This window comes from Gopherus flavomarginatus, chromosome 9 (genome assembly GCF_025201925.1).
Source record: "Gopherus flavomarginatus isolate rGopFla2 chromosome 9, rGopFla2.mat.asm, whole genome shotgun sequence".
NCBI classification, from domain to species: Eukaryota; Metazoa; Chordata; order Testudines; family Testudinidae; genus Gopherus; species Gopherus flavomarginatus.
Genome location: NC_066625.1, coordinates 88,840,467 through 88,858,998, shown reverse-complemented (window position 1 = coordinate 88,858,998; position 18,532 = coordinate 88,840,467). Strand labels below are relative to the sequence as shown.

The 18,532-nt window shown below is 45.1% G+C and overlaps 1 protein-coding gene across 5 annotated transcripts in view; it reads left to right on the top strand.

Annotated features, from left to right (window-relative positions):
* Positions 1-18,532, top strand: part of ITGA11 (integrin subunit alpha 11) — a 192,204-nt gene that overhangs the window by 29,992 nt on the left and 143,680 nt on the right. For 4 of the 5 annotated variants that reach the window (XM_050967520.1, XM_050967524.1, XM_050967521.1 and 1 more), the window contains exon 1: positions 1,280-1,349. The exons of the other annotated variant lie outside the window; for it this stretch is intronic. In XM_050967520.1, the coding sequence (XP_050823477.1) occupies positions 1,298-1,349 (52 nt within the window). In that variant the 5' untranslated portion in view covers positions 1,280-1,297. Of the gene's footprint in view, positions 1-1,279; positions 1,350-18,532 lie in introns of those variants that run through there. 5 annotated transcript variants of the gene reach the window in all.

Here is an 18,532-nt window from a genome sequence, read left to right as displayed (position 1 = left end):
GTTTAGCTGTGTTCAGATCAAACAGTGAGGCTGTCTTTCTCGATAAAGCCACCGCCACAGTCATCATGACTCCTTCCACACCAAAATGACCAGCTCTCCCAACCCTGTGGGAGGTGGTCAGGGAGCAGAGCAGGCTTTGGATTTTGCTGTGCTTGGCTGCTGAATGCAACTCAGGTGCAACAGGCACCGCTGAACTGCTGTAGATAATTTAGATCCGCACAGTCGTTACTGGGCTGATGGTGACCAAGCGAAGCAGCACTTTGTGCACAGCGGAGGGGAGAATCAGGTCTTGGGGGATTCATCTCGGAGGGTAGGGGAACGATCATTGCCATTGGACAATTGTGAAGCCTTTATTTCTCCCTGGTCCCCTGTGAGCTTCCAGGCTATGTTTTCTAGGTGCCTGGCTGGGAGGCAAGCACGAACTTTAAGCTGTAGCAAAAGTGCTGAATAACAATGAGACAAAATTCAGAGTAGCGACCGTGTTAGTCTGTATCCGCAAAAAGAACAGGAGAACTTGTGGCACCTTAGAGACTAACACTTTTATTTGAGCATCAGCTTTCGTGGGCTACAGCCCACTTCTTCGGATGCATAGACTGGAACACACAGACAGGAGATATTTATATATACAGAGGACATGAAAAGAGGCAAAACTTAGCCTGACCACTCCTCAGGCAGGCATTTGCAATAGAGACCTGCACTGTTCCAGGTACAGCCAGGTCAGTCCCTCAGGAACAATTCCCTGCTAAGCCCTGGCACTCAAGCACACTGTTCTGTCTCCTACTTACCAGGAAGCATAATTAGAATAGATCTTAGCAGACGGTAAATGCAATGGCTCAGACTGAACCCTGGTGTAACTCGCCAGCGGCCAGCAGGGTCAAGAGCCGGCACTGATCTCGGCTTCAGCTACATTATTTTGTCATCAGAAACGATTATTCTGTGTAGGAAGAAAAAATCTTTCCTTGCCATGGAAGGCATGTCTCTCAATGCATGCCATTGCCTGTCTCTCGATGCTGCCCAAGCTGGGGCATCTGAGTGTGAAATCTGGGGGAGAGGGGCCCTGGCAGGACAGGCAGTCAGGGTGGACTCTCTGCAAAGCATGTCCTCTCTTCAGTCCTTTTGTGCTGTACCTCCTACAAGTTAACTTGTCCCTCCCACTCCTTCCCAATGAGCAGCTTCTGGCAGGGAGCTGGGAAAGGCTGGGGATAAGTGGAAGATTTTTTCAGAGTAAGGCTACCACTCTGGCTCGGTGCCTCAAGCGGGTGGTAGGGGTAGGGTACCAGACGCCTCTAGCACTCACATGGACTTCTACAGAGGGATCTTTGTAGCCTGGGCTCTCAGCCTCCTACCAGGTAAGCTCCCTCTCCTCTCTACCAGCTGCTGAACTCTGGAAAGCTTTTCTCAGGGCTGAAGGCACCGAGGGCAGCAGGCAGCTTTAAAAAGGGGGGAAATGGCTTTTTGCTTATGTTGGCAATCAAAGGAAAAGGAGCCAGAGAAAGGCACCATTTAATAAGGCCGTTGGTTAGTTAGTGAAAGGGCTACGTAACTGGGGAAGGGTAAACGAGGGGATTTTTCTCCAGGACGTGGAAAGGGATAGAATCTTTTGCTCGGCTCCTGAGGGGTGACTGGGAATGAAGGCGAGAGAACTCTTTTCGGTAGAGCACTCTCGACTCCTCATCTGGGTTACAGTTGCATGTGGGATTAGTTTGTATCTTTTTCTTTTTTCCTTAAGGAGGAAAAATATTTTAAAACAAAAATGAAGTCTCTAAGCCGGTGCTAAGTTTGGGGTTGTACAGTCAGCTTGTATTCAGCAGCACAAAAGGGGGCTGGGCATGGGGAAGGTGTTAGGGGCTAAATAACCTCTGGGTTCCAAGATTTTAGGTTCTCGTTTCATTTTAAGATGTGAGTTTGCAGCCTTCCTTCACATATGGTTCAGTGCGTGGCTGCATAAGCCGTATTGAGTTACAGAGGGGCTGGGGGGAGAGAGTTCTGCTTACTGTTGGCCACATGCCTGGGAGTTTACGTTCAGTTATTACAGAAAGTGAGTCCCTGCAGTAGTCAGTTTTGCTGAAATTAGACTTGCCAGCTTTCCACGCACAGTCTACCTCAGGAGCAAAGGGGTCTGTGACTCCACTTTGAGCTTTAGAACAAAAAGAAATCTTTCTACCAGCTAGTAAAAATTTGCTACTGTTGCTAACTAAATCACACACATCAATATGATGCTAAGAGCCGCACTGGGATCACTTGTGATACTGTAAACATTTCTAAACATCCTGAGGGAATGTGTAGCTATTTTTTCTAATTGCACAATTACTTGATAATCTAAGGAAAGCTGCAAGGACGCTGCCTTTCTTTGCCTAATAGGGAACATGTGTCTATGCCTTGCACGTGGATCTGAGAGGTTTTCACTTTGGACAGCATTTTGTGGTTACTTGCTGCATTTCGGAGATATTACTTCTTACTGTTTTTTTCAGACTACTGCAGACTTGCCTTTGAAAATAGGTAGATCAAGTTGCTCTGACATTTGGACAATAGGCACTATACTTAAAACTGTGCTTACATGTACTTTAAAGTCTGCAGCTTAAACTCTTTAAGGAGATCAAGTTATAGACTTGGTTTTATTTTATATTTTTAGACTCCACTTATGGAACACTGTAAATTTTTGGATCTTTGCCTGCAGGCCACACAAATAAATTTAAACCTGACTATTCCGTTATACGTACACTCCAGATTCTATAGTGACACCTGCTGGTGATGACAGAGCTCTTTAAATACAGACATCTGCGGTAAACAGTCTGATGTTTGTTCAAACAGGCAGCAAAAAGAATAATTGAAATAGCAAGAGTCAATGTTTAACTCCCTATAAAGGGTCCAATGGTATCCTAGGTCTGGCAGTCCTGTATGTCTAGAAGTGCTAATAAATAAATACAACTATGACATTATTGGCATTACTGAAACTTGGTGGGATAATACACACGACTGGAATGTTGGTGTGGATGGGTATAGTTTGCTCAGGAAGGATAGACAGGGGAAAAAGGGAGGAGGTGTTGCCTTATATATTAAAAATGTACACACTTGGACTGAGGTGGAGATGGACATAGGAGATGGAAGTGTTGAGAGTCTCTGGGTTAGGCTAAAAGGGGTAGAAAACACGGGTGATGTCATGCTCGGAGTCTACTACAGGCCACCTAATCAGGTGGAAGAGGTGGATGAGGCTTTTTTCAAACAACTAATAAAATCATCCAAAGCCCAAGATTTGGTGGTGATGGGGGACTTCAACTATCCAGATATATGTTGGGAAAATAACACCGCGGGGCACAGACTATCCAATAAGTTCCTGGACTGCATTGCAGACAACTTTTTATTTCAGAAAGCTGAAAAAGCTACTAGGGGGGAAGCTGTTCTAGAGTTGATTTTAACAAATAGGGAGGAACTCATTGAGAATTTGAAAGTAGAAGGAAGCTTGGGTGAAAGTGATCATGAAATCATAGAGTTTGCAATTCTAAGGAAGGGTAGAAGGGAGTAGAGCAAAATAGAGACAATGGATTTCAGGAAGGCAGATTTTGGTAAGCTCAGGGAGCTGATAGGTAAGGTCCCATGGGAATCAAGACTGAGGGGAAAAACAACTGAGGAGAGTTGGCAGTTTTTCAAAGGGACGCTATTAAGGGCCCAAAAGCAAGCTATTCCGATGGTTAGGAAAGATAGAAAATGTGGCAAAAGACCACCATGGCTTAACCACGAGATCTTGCGTGACCTACGAAATAAAAAGGCGTCATATAAAAAATGGAAACTAGGTCAGATTACAAAGGATGAATATAGGCAAATAACACAGGAATGCAGAGGCAAGATTAGAAAGGCAAAGGCACAAAATGAGCTCAAACTACCTATGGGAATAAAGGGAAACAAGAAGACTTTTTATCAATATATTAGAAGCAAGAGGAAGACCAAGGACAGGGTAGGCCCACTGCTCAGTGAGGAGGGGAAACAGTAACGGGAGACTTGGAAATGGCAGAGATGCTTAATGACTTCTTTGTTTCGGTCTTCACTGAGAAGTCTGAAGGAATGTCTAATATAGTGAATGCTTACGGGAAGAGGGTAGATTTAGAAGATAAAATAAAAAAGGAGCAAGTAAAAAATCACTTAGAAAAGTTAGATGCCTGCAAGTCACCAGGGCCTGATGAAATGCATCCTAGAATACTCAAGGAGTTAATAGAGGAGGTATCTGAGCCTCTAGCTATTATCTTTGGGAAATCATGGGAGACGGGGGAGATTCCAGAAGACTGGAAGGGGGCAAATATAGTGCCCCTCTATAAAAAGGGAAATAAAAACAACCCAGGAAACTACAGACCAGTTAGTTTAACTTCTGTGCCAGGGAAGATAATGGAGCAAGTAATTAAAGAAATCATCTGCAAACACTTGGAAGGTGGTAAGGTGATAGGGAATAGCCAGCATGGATTTGTAAAGAACAAATCGTGTCAAACTAATCTGATAGCGTTCTTTGATAGGATAACGAGCCTTGTGGATAAGGGAGAAGCTGTGGATGTGATATACCCAGACTTTAGTAAGGCATTTGATACAGTCTTGCATGATATTCTTATAGATAAACTAGGAAAGTACAATTTAGATGGGGCTACTATAAGGTGGGTGCATAACTGGCTGGATAACCGTACTCAGAGAGTAGTTATTAATGGCTCCCAATCCTGCTGGAAAGGTATAACAAGTGGGGTTCCGCATGGGTCTGTTTTGGGACCGGCTCTGTTCAATATCTTCATCAACGATTTAGATGTTGGCATAGAAAGTACGCTTATTAAGTTTGCGGACGATACCAAACTGGGAGGGATTGCAACTGCTTTGGAGGACAGGGTCAAAATTCAAAATGATTTGGACAAATTGGAGAAATGGTCTGAGGTAAACAGGATGAAGTTCAATAAAGATAAATGCAAAGTGCTCCACTTAGGAAGGAACAATCAGTTTCACACATACAGAATGGGAAGAGACTGTCTAGGAAGGAGTATGGCAGAAAGAGATCTAGGGGTCATAGCGGACCACAAGCTTAATATGAGTCAACAGTGTGATACTGTTGCAAAAAAAGCAAACGTGATTCTGGGATGCATTAACAGGTGTGTTGTAAACAAGACACGAGAAGTCATTCTTCCGCTTTACTCTGCGCTGGTTAGGCCTCAACTGGAGTATTGTGTCCAGTTCTGGGCACCGCATTTCAAGAAGGATGTGGAGAAATTGGAGAGGGTCCAGAGAAGAGCAACAAGAACGATTAAAGGTCTTGAGAACATGACCTATGAAGGAAGGCTGAAGGAATTGGGTTTGTTTAGTTTGGAAAAGAGAAGACTGAGAGGGGACATGATAGCAGTTTTCAGGTATCTAAAAGGGTGTCATCAGGAGGAGGGAGAAAACTTGTTCACCTTAGCCTCCAATGATAGAACAAGAAGCAATGGGCTTAAACTGCAGCAAGGGAGATTTAGGTTGGACATTAGGAAAAAGTTCCTAACTGTCAGGGTAGTTAAACACTGGAATAGATTGCCTAGGGAAGTTGTGGAATCTCCATCTCTGGAGATATTTAAGAGTAGGTTAGATAAATGTCTTTTAGGGATGGTCTAGACAGTATTTGGTCCTGCCTTGAGGGCAGGGGACTGGACTCGATGACCTCTCGAGGTCCCTTCCAGTCCTAGAGTCTATGTGTCTATGAGTCTTGTCTTGCAGTCAACCCAGGTGTGGTGGGGTATGTGGGGACAGGAAACTAAGGATGGCATTTGGCTCTTTTGGATGAAGGCATATTTGGTTTTGTATGCTTGATGCACAAAGACATGACCAACCTTAGAAGGATCATAGAATCTCAGGGTCGGAAGGGACCTTGAGGTCATCTAGTCCAACCCCCTGCTCAAAGCAGGACCAATCCCCAACCTAAATCATCCTAGCCAGGGCTTTGTCAAGCCTGACCTTAAAAACCTCTAAGGAAGGAGATTCCACCGCCTCCCTAGGGAACCCATTCCAGAGCTTCACGACCCTCCTAGTGAAATAGTGTTTCCTAATATCCAACTAGACCTCCCTCATTGCAACTAGAGACCATTGCTCCTTGTTCTATCTTCTACCACCATTGAGAACAGTCAAGATCCATCCTCTTTGGAACACTCCACCTTCAGGTAGTTGAAGGCTGCTATCAAATCCCCCCTCACTCTTTTCTTCGCAGACTAAATAAGCCCAGTTCCCTCAGCCTCTCCTCGTAAGTCATCACAGCTTACATCACAGCTGTGGAGCAGTAACATAGGCTGAGCGTGAAGCTGCAGAGTGGAACCAAATCTAAGTATGTATATGTTGAAATAATCCTTGTATACACATAGGAAGCCATCACATGTTCACAGCTGGATATTGTGTCATGATTTATGTTAATCTAGTGTGTAAAATGCTGTCATGTGGTAACTTCCTGCAACAGAAAGAAAGCGGGGACCTAAAAAAAGGCTACTGCATCAGACCTACTTTGTCTCTTTCACCTTTTAAAGTGACTGTTTTCAGGCATAATTGGTTTGTGGAAACTCAAGTTATTTACACTCTAGTTATAAAGACATTGGAAAATGCCCCGGCAGCCACTGGGGTATATCCCCTGACTTCACTGAAGTTATCCCTGGGATTGATTTGGTCTAGTACATCTCTGTATAACAGACTTTAAAACTACTTGAAGAACTTATTGTCCATATCAGTGTGTATTCCTTTAAGTTAGTTCAGAGTTTTTCAGCGGTGGCCCGTGTGCCATGTTACTATGGAGTTACTATGGTGATTAGCTAATGTTAATAAATAGTGTTGGTCCAACTATTACATACATGACCAGAAGAGTCAGGCCACTTTCTCTTTTCAGCTGACTGCCACTCTTCCTGAGAACGTACCTTCCAAGGAACTCCATGCAGTATAATGTCTTGTGCACAGGCAAACAGAGTTTGGCGAACAGTGATGATCCATCAGGGACCATTACTTCATATCTGGATCTATGGAGAACTAGTCTTAGGGCCTGCAAACAGTGACACCCCCTTCTCAGACAGTTAGAAGCAACAAACAGGGCTAGATCCTGTTCCTAATGAATTCAGTGGGACAGGGATTGGACTCTTATCGGTTACTAACATTGTGGGTAAAGTGCTGCACATGGGCTTGATAGAAATGGCTTCTCTAAGTATCTGCTGGTATCAGCTGGCTCTGGATGTTCACAGTCAATAGATCATGTTATTGATCACTGACAGTGCAACTTTCTGTGACATGGAGAAATTGTGTCAGTTGGCAACACTTCCAATTCCAAAAATCAAAGACCCATTTGAAGAAAGCCAAGAAGGTTTTCCCTGATTAGAGAGTTTAGGAAACACACAAAGAGTTGTCACAGCTCCATCTCGCATGTTTGCATCTGGATGGTTTTATCTGTATGACACATTCTGACACAGAGCATCACTGGAACGTTGGTAAGTGGGGAAGATGTCAGAATCTAGATAGTAACCTTATCCAGTATGGTGCCTGGACCTGTTGATAACCTCTCTCGTTATCTCTATTTATTGCTTTTGTTACGTAGCTACTTCTAGACTTGTGAAAGTGAGGGACTAATGCAATAATAGAGCTGGGCATTTCACAAGGCTGTCCCTATCTCTTTGTCTTTACACTTCCATCCTCGTCTGTAACCCCGTTATTCCAGTCCAGGGATTCTCTAGCAACTATGCCCTGCCAGCCACGGCAAATTAAGCACTGATTTTGTAATGTACCCAGATCTCTATGGGAGAATAGGAGGAAGCCCCCAACTCATCTTGCCTTGTGTCCTAAGCTGAGTTGGAACCTAGGACATTAGGTGTGCTAGACTGGTATGTCTGGCTAGTGGACTAACGCTGCGCCACCCAGACTCCACGCTGCTTCATTTCACTATGAAAGATTTAGTCTAACTTTATTTTTTTATTTTCCACTTCTTCCTCTACCTCAGCTTTCTATTCATCGGGGTGGCTAGAATGTCTATTTCTAGCTGGGCAGCACATGGGTCAGGAAGGCCCTGACCACACTGGCATGGGAACTGTGCACTCTGTGACCACGTTAAAAGATTGTTGTCCTAGCGAGCTTCCAGCATGATTTTCCTAACCAGTGTGCACAGGGTTTATTATTCATCTGGAAAATGTGCTGGGGACATTATAGACATTTGCTACAGAGTAGCTAGGGGCTTGTCTCCATTAGATAACCTTTTGGGGTTTGAATAAAATCGTGAGGTCTGTTAGCTGAAACAATACTGACCACAATTTTGTGGTTAGGACAGATCATGTGCAGTATTGGCTTGTAGTGTTTTCAGGAGAGTTTAACCTGCCATGATGGGGAACATGCTTCTCTTTGGTCTACCCTGCACACAAGGTCATGGTCAGAATTGTGTCATTTAACTTGAATGTTCCCAGTTGTGATCAAACACACTAAGATTATGAATGTTAAGATGTGGGGAGCTAGTCTATTGTTTGGCTTGCATGGTACAAGGAAATCACCTTCATACCCTGATAGACACAGATACGTAGTTGGATTGTGGTTAACTTGGATCCCAAATGCAGTGGGATACCTCTCATGTTCTTCCTCTGTCCTGCTAGTACAGTAGCAGTTAATTGGAGAGCTAGAATTTTTATTTTTATAATGACTATGTAGTCCCTGCGTTATCAAGAATGATATTCTCGTGGCCCAGCATTTTAAAATAAAGCAACTTCTCGTTTGCTGCTTTTTGAAGACCAATGAGTTGTAACTGGAAGGTGATCCGACACTTAATGACGTGTGGCTGCTTCCTAAAGATCTTGTGGGTAACCATGAACGTTACAGAACATGGATTTGTAATTAGAGATTTTACATTTATGCTTCTTATTACCCTGTTTTCGATCTACATCCATGTCGGCATCCACAAAGAGAACTCACTTTGTTCCCTAATGCCACATGATGGACAATGGCTTTTAAAGAGCTGGAGTCATGGGATAAAAGGGAAGGTCCTTTCATGGATTGAGAACTGGTTAAAAGACAGGGAACAAAAGGTAGGAATTAATGGTAAATTCTCAGAATGGAGAGGGGTAACTAGTGGTGTTCCCCAAGGGTCAGTCCTAGGACCAGTCCTATTCAATTTATTTATAAATGATCTGGAGAAAGGGGTAAACAGTGAGGTGGCAAAGTTTGCAGATGATACTAAACTACTCAAGATAGTTAAGACCAAAGCAGATTGTGAAGAACTTCAAAAAGATCTCACAAAACTAAGTGATTGGACAACAACGTGGCAAATGAAATTTAACGTGGATAAATGTAAAGTAATGTACATTGGAAAAAATAACCCCAACTATACATACAATACGATGGGGGCTAATTTAGCTACAACCAGTCAGGAAAAAGATCTTGGCATCATCGTGGATAGTTCTCTGAAGATGTCCACGCAGTGTGCAGAGGCGGTCAAAAAATCAAACAGGATGTTAGGAATCATTAAAAAGGGGATAGAGAATAAGACTGAGAATATAATATTGCCCTTATATAAATCCATGGTACGCCCACATCTTGAATACTGTGTACAGATGTGGTCTCCTCACCTCAAAAAAGATATTCTAGCACTAGAAAAGGTTCAGAAAAGGGCAACTAAAATGATTAGGGGTTTGGAGAGGGTCCCATATGAGGAAAGATTAAAGAGGCTAGGCCTCTTCAGCTTGGAAAAGAGGAGACTAAGGGGGGATATGATAGAGGTATATAAAATCATGAGTGATGTGGAGAAAGTGGATAAGGAAAAGTTATTTACTTATTCCCATAATACAAGAACTAGGGGTCACCAAATGAAATTAATAGGCAGCAGGTTTAAAACAAATAAAAGGAAGTTCTTCACACAGCGCACAGTCAGCTTGTGGAACTCCTTACCTGAGGAGGTTGTGAAGGCTGGGACTATAACAATGTTTAAAAGGGAACTGGATAAATTCATGGTGGCTAAGTCCATAAATGGCTATTAGCCAGGAAGGGTAAAGAATGGTGTCCCTAGCCTCTGTTCATCAGAGGATGGAGATGGATGGCAGGAGAGAGATCACTTGATCATTGTCTGTTAGCTTCACTCCCTCTGGGGCACCTGGCATTGGCCACTGTCGGACATCAGCAGTTTTTGCGGCCCCTCTCTGCCTGCCCTGGCCCTGGGAAGGGCTTTCCGTGGGTAGGAAGGTGTGTGGGCTGAAAGAGAGGAAGTGGGCAGTAGATACTGGGCTAGATGGACCTTTGGTGTGACCCGGTACGGCCGTTCTTATGTTCTTATGTTATGAGTTTTAGTCTTTTTTGCCTGTAGTATATCAAGTAGTTTAGGAGTTTGTTTAGCTCTTTGCTGGCAAGATCTTGGATGTTTTAATACTTTCAGCATTTTATTTCACTTTTAGGAGGTAATGGCTGGGTTTACTGCAAGGATAAATTGTAGTCATATAATTTCTATATGTCATTATCATTATTGTTGTGTGATTTGCTGTCACTGCTCGCTAAGCTTTCTCCCAAGTTTAGAATTGAGTAGCAGCGTCTACACATACACTTTGTTACAAGGGATGCTGCACCTCAGAACTAGGCTTTAGTGACTGGGTAGGGCCCAGAAGTGAAAAAGAGTCTGAGTTTAGAGTCCCAGACCAGGATGTTTGACCTCGGACTGTACCAGGCTTTGTGCAAGTGTGAACTCCCCACCTGCCACATGCACAGTCTTCGCCTCCACAGTTCAGAAGAGGATCGACCTGGATTCTCTGGAGTCAAGAGGGATCTAGCCCAGCTGATGGTGTTCCAATTTTCAGCTTCAGAAGGGTTTCCTTAGCGCCTTTTAATTTGTCAGTGTCCAGAATCCTCCAGCCCCTGAATCATGCATCTGCTTCAACGGCAAACTTGGGGGATCCCTCTCCCAGGGAAAAGTGCCCAGTGGAGGCTCTGGAGGGAAGAAAACTCCACCAGGTTCCCCTCTACGAGTCATTGTCAGAGGTTGACCCTCCCCCATGGTTGAGCCCCAAACTGATGTGTCAGCTAGAAGCTGACTCTCCCCCTGGCATGGAGCTAGTTCAGGGGCAGGAGAGCATCCCTCCCTACTGGCTATCACCTGCCTTCTGCAAAGCCAATAGATGCCCTGGCAGACAGAGCATGAGCTAAGGTAGGGTTGAACGCAGCCCGAGGGTAGAGGAGATCCTCTGGAGGCCTGAGCTAGGCTCTGCCCTGGCTCCTAGACCCCTGCTCTTCCCCTTCTCCTTGGAGCCACACAGCATCTCCCCGCCACTCCTCAGAGGGATACCCCACTGTGCAAAGAGCTGTCCGAAAAGATCAGCAGCCTCCGGCTACATTAACTCTTTCATGGTTTTACCACTACAGGGAGGACCACCATGTATTTCTCTAGTGCTGCCCACTTCCTCTCTTTCAGCCCACACACCTTCCTACCCACGGAAAGCCCTTCCCAGGGCCAGGGCAGGCAGAGAGGGGCCGCAGAAACTGCTGATGTCCGCTCTGTGCAGATGAAATACTCAGGGAAGAGGTACTCAGCTGAGAAGCCTGATAGGCTATGGAAGGGAGCTACAGTGTAGCAGCCTTTCGGTTCATTCCACATTTCCGTCACACTCAGATTATGCAGGGAATGCTCTCCAGCTCTTCCCTGCTCCAGCTAAACAAACTGTTAAGGCGCTACGGGCACACCTGTTCAGCTTAACTTAATAATATAAAGCCATTGTCACCGACACAGTAACCTCAAAGCATCGCAACAGGTCACATTTTCAATAACATCAAACAAAACTACCCAATAGCGCTGTCTAGAGAGTGGTGAGGTCTATATTAGAGCCAATGTCGTCACCTGTGACAGCTGCTGCAGAGCAAAGACCAGCTACCATCAATAACAAGACACAGTTTGAGAGGCAAAGGCTCAAAGGTTAACCTTCCTTCAGAAAAATCTAGCTCTAATAGCATCCTGATTCTAGAAAACCTAGCCTGGAGTAGCCCCAAAAACTGGCCAAATCTTACCTTCCTGGTGTGTGAGCCACTGAAAAGTAAACCTAGACGACCTGGTTTCTTTCCACTCATATGCACAGATAGGTGCTGTGGCTAGAGTGATAGATGGGGACTTGGGAAGATGTGGATTCAATTCCCTGCTCTGCTACAGACTTCCTGTGTGACCTTGGACAAGTCACTTAGTCTCTCTGTGCCTCAGTTTCCCATCTGCACAATGGGAATAATAGCACTTCCCCTCCACTTTAGAGGGGTTTTGTGAGAATAAATGCATTAAAAGATTGTAAGATGCTCGAATATATAGTAAGGAGGGTCACATAAGCACTTTAGGGAGATATACACATTACATTTCTCCTCTCCTGTCTGTTCTTTTCTTATGAATCCTGCTCTCTGAAGACCTCAGAGATACAAGGGGAATAGACCTAGAGAGGACAGACCCCTTTCAGTGTTGTGTGTTCCTTTAGAAGAAAGTCCCTTCTGACAGAAGATGCATAGCTCCAGTAAGAAGAGAATGGAAATGAAGATGGGGAGAGAGATTTGTGCAGGAGAACTTTTTCTTTCAGAGAAAATGGCAGCTTTTCTTCCCAGTATTGTTTCCCAAATTTATTTTTCTTTTTCATGCTTAGCTAACGAGTATCAAGAGTTTGTACTAAACAAAAACTCCAGTACAGACAGGAGATATTTGAGGCGTCTGGGTTTGACAGCATTGCAAGCTAAACTTGTGGGATTTGGGCACTTGTTTATGACTACAATGTCACTTCTGACAAGAAAATAAGACGTGGTTCTTCCGATTGTAAACAGTCTCCTTGACAACTTTTCACAAGATTTGTTTTAGTAATTTAATCCAGTTTGAACAGTCTCTGACTTTTCTTTTTTGCCTTAAATGCTCTGCTCAACATCTGCGTACATTTCTGAACAGCTTTTCCTCCAATATATGACGAATTCCACTCACTTTGCCATCTAGTTTGTAAATCTTTCCTCCAAATCATTTTCTGTTTTTCCCCCTAGATTTGTCACCAGACTCTCACTAAAACTAAACATTTATATGGGGCCTATGAACCTGAAAGATTCCTGTGCTATATTCCCAGAGTATACCACCACTGAAATGCAGCTACCCCTGGTTTGCAGGGAAGACCCAAATGGCTCGACAGTGTGGAGAGGGAACGTTTGTTGGCCTATGGTACTAGGTCGTGCCTCTTCTCTTACAAAAGTGTCGTCTGTTCTTTAGGTGCTCATCTTGCATCATTGAAGTCAGTGGGATTTTTGATATCAGAGTCCCAAAAGCCATTCAGGTTCTCTGTTTGTAAGCCTGTGTCTGAAAGAAACCCTCACACAGAGAAAACCACCTGGTGCTCACGTCATCTGCCTGGGGAAGATGAAGAGCTGAGCTGACCCACTCAGCCAGTGTTTGACCCTGAGACTCCAATGAACCTTGGTGTTCCCAACCTGATGCTGCTGCCCCTCAACCTCCCCTCTAACATTTGCTATTGTCCTGCCATTTTTAATGCCTGGGGCGTTTTCCGCTATTATTTGTGTTCATTTTTTGAAGCTGGCTTTTGTTGACCAGCCTGAGAGCAATGGGGTCCTTTGTGAATTTAATTTCTGACAGGCTTGGATGAGTTTACATTTAAAAAGACTCCACTACTGAACGTTGAAAACTTTAGAAAGTTTAGTAATTAAAACATATTCCAAAATCCCTCAGCCACCATTTCTCCTTAGCCAAAGAAAAATATATTTTGTTAACTGACAAAAATGCCTTGACAGTGAAACAAATGTCTGATGAAATGCAAATGACTAATCTCAGAAACAGAGGAGACTTTCTACCTACTGCCAAGAGTCATCAGTGCCGTTGCTATGTTGTCAACAATGGTGGGTGTGGCTGAACAAGCAGCAGATGGGATGCGAAATTTTGTGAGTGTTAGAGAAGTAAGAAATACAAATCCTTAATGAATCAACTGTAGGTAGGTCTTGGAGACAAGAGCTGAAATCGTATCTGATATTATGGGGTTGATTCAGCACCACTGAAGTCTATGGAAGTTTTGTGTTGACCCATATGGGAACAGAAGCAAGTTCCATAGGGTATGTCTTCACTGCAGAATTAGCCCAGGCTCTTCCTTGGGTGTTTCCCCTAACTACCCTCCTCTCCACACACAAACCCTCTCACCTGAGTGCAGGGGTGCTTTCAACCCAGGTTAGCTGGCCAGGCTAGAGCCTGGTTTCTGCTTTCACTCCGGCCAATAACCAGTGAGGAGACAGGTAAAATCTCTTGAATGCCAATAGTCCTCCAATGCCTTCCCACAATTCGCTCCGTGTGCCCAGAAGGACAGACACGTTTTCCAACAATTCACTGGGAAGGACTCATAGAATGGCTCTTCTTACTGCAGCACAGAAAACCAGAGGTCTCCCCCAAGAAGTCCTAGTGAAGTGCATGAGGGAACGCAGCACCGGTGAGGAGGACACAATAGCACGAGTCAGGCTTTGCTGTCTGGCTGCTCACACCTGGGCTAGGCTAACCCGGGTGCTGATCAGCTGAGTTAACGCATGTTGATAAATTGGATAATCAATTGCTTGAGCGCACTTTGGTCATTATGAAATATATTCAAGAAACCAAATAACCAGTGTCAGTCAGGTTGATTGCTCTAAGTCAATAACAATATAGTACAGGAAAAAGGGTCCATACTATATCAGTCTCTGGGAAGCCAATTCGTGAAGTGTTGTTACATCCACCTTAGGCAGAAGGTGTGCTCCCTGAGATACACTCCTAATGCCTCCTTTTTACACCCTGCCTGTTTACAAGTAAAAGGCATTGCATACATTATCTGAAACTAGGCTGAACCAGTCAGATCTTTGCCTTGTTTTTCTGGTGTCAGGGTGTACCCCTTATCTCTTTGTTCTAAACACATGCATTTCAGGCACACGAGAGAGCATGAAGGCATCTCCTAGGTTTGTACTAGGGTAGGACAATCATGTGACTTGCTCTCTTCCTTTGGGGCATTTCAGTACAGGCCTGTGAGTAATTCCCTTTCTGTTGCTATGGTAAAGCACTCACTTGTCCGGATCTTAAAAGCTTCCCTGTTTGCTCAAGCCAAAACTTACTTCAGTGAATACAAGGGATTATGGGATACTTAGCATAAGTGAGCAGGGTGATATAAAATCCATAGGCCAATTTAAGCTATATTGCTGATGCTTAATGCATACTGTAGCAATGCAGTCTCACCACTGCAGCGCCTCCTGCTGGTCATCCGTGGGAATTAGCTCACCAGCCCTCTGGAGCGCCTGGCAGGTGATCCGCTACTACTGGGCCCCTGTGTCCCTCCTGGACTCTGCTGTTCCTTTCCTTAGGGTTGCTGCCCTCCCCCCAGCAGTACCCCTCAGTCTCAGGGTCACCCCACCCAGGGGAACCCCCACCTCCTATCCCCTCAGTCGTGGCTACTGCCAGTCACCATCTAGCCCCCACGGCCTGGAGCGGACTGCAGTCTATCAGCCAATCATCACAGGCAACAAGGGGTTTGGACTGGCTGCCTTTACCCACCCTCAGGCTGCCCCTCTGCAAGCCCAATAGCTAAGTGGACCTAGGACCAGGCCCTGCAACCTGGGGATTTGCTGGCCTTGGGCTTCCCAGCCCTGCCTCACTCTAGGTCCCCTGGGCGAGTTCTCCAGCAGCCAAGCCTATCTCCCTCTCAAGTCAGAGAGAGACAGCTCCCTCTGGCTTCCCTGGCTGCCTTATAAGGCCCAGTTGCTCAGTTTGGGGCGTGGCCCCAGCTGCAGCCACTTACCCAATCAGCCAGGGTTTTACCTTGCCCAGCCGCAGCCCTCTGCAGGGCTTTTCCAACCCCTTCCAGGCTGGAGCAGGTGCTCACCCCGCTACTCATACTAATATATATATATATGGTGGGGATAATCTGTATTATTGGTAGACTATGTCTATATGCTAGGCAGCATACATTAGTCAGTATTCTGACATGAAGTCCTACCCTAAATCTCTCCCTAGCACTTTTCACATGAGCAAGAAGTTGAACCCAGTGACCCTGATTCAATATTTCCTCTGCTGGGTAGCACGCTCTCTGCTGCTTGGGAACTGTCATTCACCCCAGAAGTAAGTGCAGTTCAGTGGTGTGGGACTTGGAAGGCCTTTGAGGTGAAAGGGGCTGGATAAAGATAAAATAGTATTATCTCCTGTGATGGTGAAACAAGGAGATAGCATACGGTCCTCTAGTAAGTATTCCTGTGATTGTTTTCGAACATGGTCAGGATATGGGGCTAGAACATGGAAAAGGCTTTCCAAGGCATAATAGAAAAGAATTAACTCCTCACTGTGTTTAATTTGGTACTGGATATTGCTCCAACCTAGCACCACTTTACAGTAAAACAGATTTTATACAATCTCTTTTTCTCTGAGATCCTGCCAAGACTGTCATGCTCTGACAAAGACCAGACACCATCTTGGGCTCTCTTTCATTTTTGGTAAGGATGTTCTAGGGTACCAATTATATATGGCACAGTTAACAGCTAATCAAAATACTCATTATAATTTCGTCCTTCAACCCCATTCACCAACTACTGTCAAGGCAATTAACAAACACAAGGACTTTTTCTGGTTTCCTAACTTCAATGGATCATCAAGAACATGTTTTGGCTACAGATGTGCTAGATGTGATTGTGTGGTGGGGTGTTTACCCCCCACAGTTTATTAAAAAGTTATTATGGGCCTGAGAGGTAACCCAGTGGCTTGGGCCAGACCTAATCAGAGATAAAGCACAGCTGGGAGGAGAGCTAGTGCATTTCTTTCTTTCTCCTACCCCAAATAAAGAGCTGTTAAAAGGAGGAGCCCTCAAAGGGGAGGAGGTGTGGTGTTTCCACTCACTGGGCAGTAGCTTGGAAGCAGGCTGGTTTCTTTCTCCTGGGGTGAGCTGGAAGCCTGTCTGGAGGTGGGTTCTGAGGAGCTGTAGCCTGCCTGAATCCCTTAGCAAAGAGAGGAGTGTGCCAACCCCTGAGCTGTAGGGTTGATTGCAGCACAGAAGCCTGTGGTTAGACAGGAGCACAGTCTAGAGCAGCAGGGGCTTGGCTGTTCTGAGGTGGCTGCCAGCTGAAGGTTTGGCTGTTTTTATCCTTCTGTTGGGTTTTGGTAAAGGATTCTGTGGCCCTGGAAGCATTGGTCTGGTTGGAGGGCCAGAACTCTCCTGTGGCTGGAGCTGGCCAAAGGACAGTGGGTGGGCACTGAGGAAAAGGTATTTCAATGCTACATCTAGGTATTGGCTAGAGCTGTTGTGGTGGCCATCTTGCTTCAGATAGTCTTTGACAACTGTTGAGAAAACGATTACAAATCCTAGTGTAACAAGGGCAAAAACCAGGTCTTCTCAGAGCCTGGGAGAGGCAGAGAGAGCCACCTTTCATGCAAAGCCTGGGCTCTGGCTGAGCAGTGCGTGGTGTAGGGCCAGAGAGGGGAGGTGTGTTATGCTATCTTTGGGCTCACCCAGAGGGCCAGCTTGCCCAGGGGAGTAAGTTAGTGGCCTCAGGCTGGTCTAACTTACATAGACTTGCACGTGCTTCCAAGGGGCCATTGCAGAAGCCTGGGAGCACCAAACTGCAACATGTTGTGACCACAGCCACTCCCCTGCTAGCACTCCCTGGCATGACCTTCAAACCAAGCTGGCCATGTCTGCTCTACAGCACCAGGGATCTCCTACCCCAGGAAAATCCAGACAGCAGGTGTGACATTCAGGGGAAAGGGCTCCACACACTTGCGATTCCCCTTAGGGACATCTCCGACTTGCCCTCTATGTTTAGTGTAATAATATCCATGCTTTAAGGACAGCCTGGCCACTCGGTGTATTGCTTTGTCTGTCACTTGACTCGTATGAAGATTCTCCCTCATGCTGGGTCCACCCTGAACTTAGGAAAAAGTCCCTCCGTTGCAGACCCTGCTGCAACTCTTGTCTTAAGGGTGAGGTGAAACTACAGAAGCCCATGCCACCTCTCTGGCCTTCTGACATCCTGGCCCTGAATATAGTTTGATTTTTAAGACTAATTACAGAAGCAGAAGCTCATACTTCAGGGGATGAGCGTGGCTTAGTGTTCATGTCACACACAGCAGGTCTTGCAAGTTTCATCAGTGGTCCCAAGTCTCGTGGATATTTACCAGGAGCTTTCCAATATTTTAGGCTTTTCTTAACCTCCAGATCCTGGAGTCTAGGGATTACGTGAGAACCTCAGCTTTCATGTTTTAAACAAAAGTAATTTTTGAGCCTTCATGGGTATGGAGGAAAGCTTGAAAATGTGACCCTTAAAAGCTCAAACATCAGAACACAAATAAAAAGAACCCCACATTCATTATTTTAATCTTAAGATTCTGGGGAGGCTGACTCATGATTTGTGAATGCATGGGGCTGGCAATGTGTCTCACACAGGATTTTCCAAGAGATCATTTGCAATGTGAGGGTTTTTTTCCCCAGCAGTAGTAGTAAAATGTAACCAAATTGCATCAGTTTCCAAGTCGGTCTCCCTGATAAAAATTTTTCCCAGTCTTTTGGGGGGCTGGCTGGATCCTGCCCATTTATTTGAT